The 6,470-nt window shown below is 37.2% G+C and overlaps 1 protein-coding gene across 1 annotated transcript in view; it reads right to left on the bottom strand.

Moving 5' to 3' along the window:
* The window catches only part of LOC106939031 (integrin alpha-D-like), a 24,340-nt gene extending 19,566 nt beyond the window's left edge, over positions 1-4,774 (bottom strand). The window contains exons 1-10 of the mRNA XM_015021287.1: positions 4,652-4,774; positions 3,614-3,716; positions 3,429-3,529; positions 2,539-2,609; positions 2,323-2,437; positions 2,110-2,237; positions 1,728-1,870; positions 1,310-1,460; positions 970-1,120; positions 93-181 (exon numbers count right to left, since the gene is read on the bottom strand). Of these exons, the coding sequence (XP_014876773.1) occupies positions 93-181; positions 970-1,120; positions 1,310-1,460; positions 1,728-1,870; positions 2,110-2,237; positions 2,323-2,437; positions 2,539-2,609; positions 3,429-3,529; positions 3,614-3,716; positions 4,652-4,688 (1,089 nt within the window). The 5' untranslated portion in view covers positions 4,689-4,774. The remainder of the gene's footprint in view (positions 1-92; positions 182-969; positions 1,121-1,309; positions 1,461-1,727; positions 1,871-2,109; positions 2,238-2,322; positions 2,438-2,538; positions 2,610-3,428; positions 3,530-3,613; positions 3,717-4,651) is intronic.
* Positions 4,775-6,470: the final 1,696 nt, after the last annotated feature.

Genomic DNA, 6,470 nt, shown 5'->3' with positions numbered 1-6,470 from the left:
AGAGGACCCGAGCTCAGAGGATGAAAGAGAGACCAGACCACCCGCGGAGGGTGAGAAGGGAATTTTTTTAATATAAATTCTGAAGAACTTACCTTGACATTATTTACCCCAGACACATAAGCTGCTCTGAAGCCTTCTTGAGACATTTCCTGTTTCAGTATCTCTCCATCACCTTGAGGTCCTGCAAATTCAAAGCAAATTATATTTTAGTTTTCTTACATGCTGTAAGAAAACAGCATGGACTTAATGGACACTTAATGGTGTCCATTAAGTCCATGGTGTCCATGGACTTAATGGACACCATGGACCATTAAGTCCATGGTGTCTTTAAGTACACCATGGACTTAAAGACTTTGCCAAAAACAAAATCTAAAATTATTTAACCCTCCCACGTTCTTAAGAGTCGGGATCATTTTGGATATTTTCACCTAATAATCCGGTAGACTTGGTTTGATTGGTGAACAAAGTTGCAACATTTGTTTCATTTTCAGCTGAACTGTGTCAAACAATCCAAACTTGTTGAAGAACCTTTCCCCCTCCTCACCTGTGGGGGCGCTGCACCAAGACCTATTGAAGAAGATAATCTCTGAGGAAGACACTGAGTTCAACTTCCTTCTTCAGAAACAAAATGGTGTGATTTTACCAGATTTTAGCAGTTGTAGGATTTCTCTTTTGCCTTTAGCTAAAGACCGCGAGTCATTTCTCCCTCAAATGACACTGTGTCATTTGAACCAGGGGTCAATCTCCGTGTTTCCCCGCTGTCTGACTGTGATATTTGCTGTGCTCCTCCTGAATGTTGCACTAAGACAGTGGCAGGGTTAAATATGTATTACTTAGAAATTTGCTATCATTGTGATTTATATTTGATTTATGCCTTTGTTAGCTATGAAAAAAATGTGGAGTTAAAATATTTAATGATGTTGAAAATTTTAAAATTGTTTCAGATCTTGTAAAATTATAAATTTGTACCTTTAATGGAATAGATTTTGGCCTGCAAGTTGTCCCGTATTTTGTCAAGAGCATCAAAGCTTCCCACTTGAAACACAAAACCGTCATCAGGTTGAGATGCAATTATTCTGAGCTCTTGTTTTGCACTTGTACTTGTGAATGCGTTCCCCACCTAAAGGTGTAAATACAATGTTAGGAATTATGCTCCAGTAGTTCTTTTCATAACCGTAGTTATAATGATCAAAATAATTTTAATAACAATGATTTTTGCAGCATTAAAATGCAATGTGTTGTATTCTAACACACAAAAGACACATAACTGAATATTTACATGTGATTGTAATTAATAATTGCAGCTTACCCCAATAGCAAATCGAAGAATGTTTTTTTGATCAGCTGATTGTGTTGCTGCTGGTAAGTTTTGGCGATCATGAGACTCCCCATCTGTAATGACGATCAGAATCCTTTTCACATTTGACCTGGAACCCCTTTGTGGTGAGAAGACGTCATCTCTGTAAAAAAAAAAGAAAGTCATAATTATTATTTCTGTTCTTGCAGTCCTGTGGACAGAGAGGAGGGCTGGATTGTTTCCATTATAAATTATGTAGACTTAATTTAACCAATGATGTGTCTACCACTGAAACCTACAAATAAAATTTTTGGGTTCTTTGACATGAAAAAGCAAAAAAAAAAAAACTTAACATGACTTCTAGTAATCAGTTTTCTCTGTAATAATATTGAAAAAATGTAGTATATGCTAACATGTCAGAAATACTTACACAACATTTTGTATGGCTCCAGCTGTATATGTTCCTCCACTAAATTGACGGATATGGTTAATTTGAGATTCCCAGTTGAAAGATCTAAAAGTGTTAAAGTAGTAATGTGTTGTTGGAGAATAAGAAAACTGGGTGATGGCAAACTGTAAAAAATAAAATAAAATAAAAGAATATGAAGTAAAAACGCATTTCAATAAAAATAAACTACAATAAATTAAAGGCAGCAAGGAAATTAAAGGGGATATATGTTTGGAAAAAAAAAACAACATGAAGCTTTTTGGTAAGTTTATGATCTTGCTGTACTGGGATTTATTTTTAGCAACAGTCATTTTTTCTGCACATTTACTGAAATAATGAACCAAATTATCAATGATAGTCTCACCTGTGTATCTCTGTCCAGGAATGTTCTGATCAGATTTTTCACAAATTCTTTCATTCTGCTGAAATCTTGACTGGATACACTGCCTGAGCCATCCAGCAGAAATGCAATGTCAGCTCGGCTTGTACACTCTGAAAAGAAATCAGAGATCCAGACTGTTATTCAACTGTGTTACAGAGAAAGTTAACCTCCAGTTTACAGAGGCAGTTACTGTACCTTCAGTTGCAGGCGGGTAAGACTTCACAAATGTATTATTTGAATCGATCTCAAAGCACAAACCGTTGTACATGGCGATAGATGCGCAGTCTCTGGGAATGGTTGGACCACAGACCTGGAAAATGTGCGATAAGTACGTCTATTCCTTTACTGTGTCCTGAGTTTTACATTTTCATGTTGCATTTATTCATTATTTTCTGCAGCTCATCCTCTCACCATTGTGTTTTGTGTTGAAGGATCATATGCCATCGCCAAACCAAGAGACATGTTGACAGCAGCTCTTTGCTCTGCAAAAACAATCACTTGTGATGATGACTTGACAAAGTTATCACTCGTTAAAAATTGTTTCCATAAATTACAGTGAACATATGTTTCTAAGGCTAAGTCCAAATAAATGCAACTTTCATGTGATTTCCAGTCACATAATGACCTGAAATTGTCCCACATGCGCAGCAGAGGACGCAATAACGCCACACATAAAGCGCATGGTCAGCAAAATGTGATCTGGCTGCAGAGACTCAGATCACATTTCAACAGATCGGAATATTAACCACATTTCCTGGGTCACATTTTAAAAAATATGATCTGTGTTGTTAAAAGATCTGTGATTAAAAGATCCGACATAAGTCGCCTTAAGGCAAAAAAAATAATCTGATTTTGGTCTCTTCAGGCTGCAGTGTGAATGTAGCCTAACTATTTTCTCTCATTGTGGTTCAGCTGGATGCTAAAACCTTTTGTTATTCTTCCCGACCTGATGACAGTTAAACACGTCGTTTCTCACTTGTTTAGTTCAGTTCACAATACAACACCTTTTAACCTAATTCATGATGTCGGTTCCACTTTATTCTAACAGTCAAGGAGTGAACAGGCCGAGTGTCTAAAATAAATACGGTTAATCAGAGTTCACTTCATTTTATATTCACTTACATTAGATGCCAAAAAAATAAGTAAAATACTTTTTTCAGGACTGGATGTTTGGGATAGCCACAATAGTTATTGAAACTCCTGGTGAATATGTCTGGTCATGAAATCAACTTATAAAATTTGTAAGTTTAAATGTTTTTCTGTTTATGTGTGTGTGACATCAGGAGAAAAATGATTGCTACCTAAAGCAGGCAGATTGCTGCAATAGCCGTCTGTTGAGCACTGAAATATCCGTCCCGTTTTATTATTTTCATACTGCAGTCGTGGGGCGCTGACAAGCAGACTGAGAGAAACAGAAAACATTCGTGAGAAACCATTTTATAAACATTTTACAACACAAAGTGTTTAAAAACTCAAGATGACTCACTCTGATTGTCTTTGCACCACCTGGTAGCCAAAACTTTCATCAGAGTGACTCAGGGTTTTCCAAGAACCTGAATCAACATTAAAGCCGACTGCAGCTTTTAGCACTGAGGGAAAAAGAGGAAAAATTCACTGAATTCCTTTAATTCAAAGCCATGGTGTGTTTTATTTGTTTATACAGTTTCTCTTTTTAATGACTGTACTGTTTTTGGTGAAATTACATCCTCTGCAGTTTCTATGTTTAACCGCTAGGGAGCACTAAAGACCAAACCAACAAATGTCACAAAAAACAGAAACAGAAAGTAAGAATTTCAATATCACAATCAAATTTGTGATATTTCTAATCCTGAGGTTTTGCATCATGTGATTGGCTGTTTTTTAATACTAAAAACTAAAATAGATTTTGTGACCAAAGATATTTTTGCGTCAACATTTTGCCTTGCTGCAGAAAATGAGCGATGTAAATAAAGTTACCTTTACCTTTGACCTTTAAGACATACAACACATTATATTTATTCACTTTTATACATAAACAATTTAAAGGCTTTCATGTATTCTGTGAGGATGACTTTGGGTGTTGCATCAAAATAATGCTTAAAGTGTAAAATATGCAAATATCTCCACAAATTTGATCCACACTGGTAAATTATCCAACATGTTTCAAAAAAATCCTGCGTGAGACACTTTCATTTCTGGTAGTTTTCCAGACGGAGCTCAAAAGTTTTCTGTATGTCTGAATTACTTTTTAGACGTCTAATCATTGTCCTGTTCTTACTGACACACACGTGAAAGAGTTGCTTTGAGTAGCTACATCAGAGTACAAACCAAACCTAAAGACACTTATAAAAATGTACTAAAGCCTTAGAGACTAAGAAAAACAGTTTCACCAAGCCATGTGGCATAAAACTAATGTTGAAATTGCTGTGTGGCTCTTTATGGTGCTGATGAACTTAATTTGCCTCGCCGCCCCTTAGACCAATTAGACTGACATCACTGGGTGCAAGGCATCTGAGTGAAATCAAAAAACACTAATTTTTCTTACCTGAACAGAAAAGAATGACGGTAATTATCAAATCCATGGTGCTTCTCCCATTGAGAGTGAACTGAAAGTGTGATATCGTCTCTGGTCAAGCAGATTCAACAGGAAACGGAGGCACAGCCTGATTTTATACTTTACTGGGAGGTTGAGAAGAAGGACCTCGATCTGCATTGCATAACAGCCATCCGGTCATTGATCTCATTACTCGTGGGCAGGCACGTGTAGAAGGGTTGCCTGAGGGGGCCAGAGCCCCTGCTCTGTTTATCCTTGATGCCCCATTTTGATTTTTTTTTTCTTACATATTTTGTATCTGTACATCAGGAGCCCTGCTTGTGCCCCTCAACAATAGTATTTAGCTAAATATAACAATTTAGCAAAAATAAGTTAGTCTGGTTGCCCTCGTTCTAATAATGACTGAACCGATTCTCAGTTCCTCTGCATTCATGTTGTTCAGACACAGAGCCCAAGGTAAAGATGAGGTGGAACTGATCCGCTGACTAACAGATTATTGGCACAAATATGCATATTTTTTTTATCGCATTTGTTCATAGCCACCTGGTGATACCCACTTACTAAATCTATTGTGTGGAAGAATTTAGCTCCTCTCAGTGCATCAAAACTTTCATCTATTCTTGGGAGCAGAAAAGCATCGTGTCTGGTTTTGGAGTTGAGCTTTCTGTAGCCAACACTTAACCTCAGACTACCATCGGCTTTTCTGACCAACACAATTGGGGAAGCATATGGACTGGAGCTCTCTTTGATAACTCCTTTCCTTAACAACTTGCCAATGTGTTCTCTTGCTTGGATCACAATGAATCCATCAGTAAGGCTGTGTCACAGGCGTGTCATCTGCGAGGTGTACTTCATGTTGTACTTTGTCTGTGTAACCGAGGTCTTCATCTTCTGCTGCAAATCCAAATGAGTATTTCTCCAACAGCAAAGCTAGTTGTGCTTTTAACCTTTAGCTTATCAAGGATGGACTGGACATCTGTTGGTGGTTCAGGCTGTCTGCTAATGCTGCCTTCATCATCAATGTCTGCTGAAATTCTCTGAAACTGAACTTTACACAGCTGGTCACTGTTTACAGAGTCAACTTCAGTCAAAAGTTCAAATATAGTCTGGATTGCATCCTCATCAGAGAAGTTCATGACCTGGACAGGAAAAACATGCCCATTGCCCAGGTAAAGGGGCATGACCAGGGTCCAGTAAATCAGTGTTTTCCAACCTTTTTTGAGCCAAGGTACATTGTTTTAATTGAAAAAATCACGAGGCACACCACCAACCAAAACTGTAAACAAAGATACTCTGTAGCCGCCTATGTTACATATATAGTCATTCTTATCAAAGTGTCTTGAATAGGAATCAAATAAACATAAAAAATTATAAAAATTATTTTCATCATATTTTACATTTCTTATTTCAAATTGCACTTAGCATATCCACTTCAAAAATACACCTGAACAGTGCCACAACACTGTGGTGTGTGATGCATGAATGTAGTAACACACTAATTCTCTTGTTTTAATGTAAAATGCTCTGTACCTACTGCCATCTAGTGATAATAAAATTACATGATTACGCCGCTAGTCACTACTACAGCAAAGACACTCAAAGATGGCATTATTTGCAGATAATTCGCTTTCAAAAAATCTTTTAAGACCAATTACCGTATTTTCCGGACTATGAGCGCACCATGCTATAAACTGCAACTTCAAATTTTTTGATGAAGTTTGGTGAAGTTAAAATCCACCTTCAAATCATCTTCACACATTTCATCAGCTCCTCATCTGATCTCAAAGCCAAGCTGTGGATGACAGTAAAC

Source organism: Poecilia latipinna, unplaced genomic scaffold (assembly GCF_001443285.1).
Source record: "Poecilia latipinna isolate Pla-1442-1.1 unplaced genomic scaffold, P_latipinna-1.0 Scaffold2754, whole genome shotgun sequence".
In the NCBI taxonomy this organism is placed as follows: Eukaryota; Metazoa; Chordata; class Actinopteri; order Cyprinodontiformes; family Poeciliidae; genus Poecilia; species Poecilia latipinna.
The sequence above is the reverse complement of the archived record's forward strand: the minus strand, read 5'-3'. Positions and strand labels throughout refer to the sequence as shown.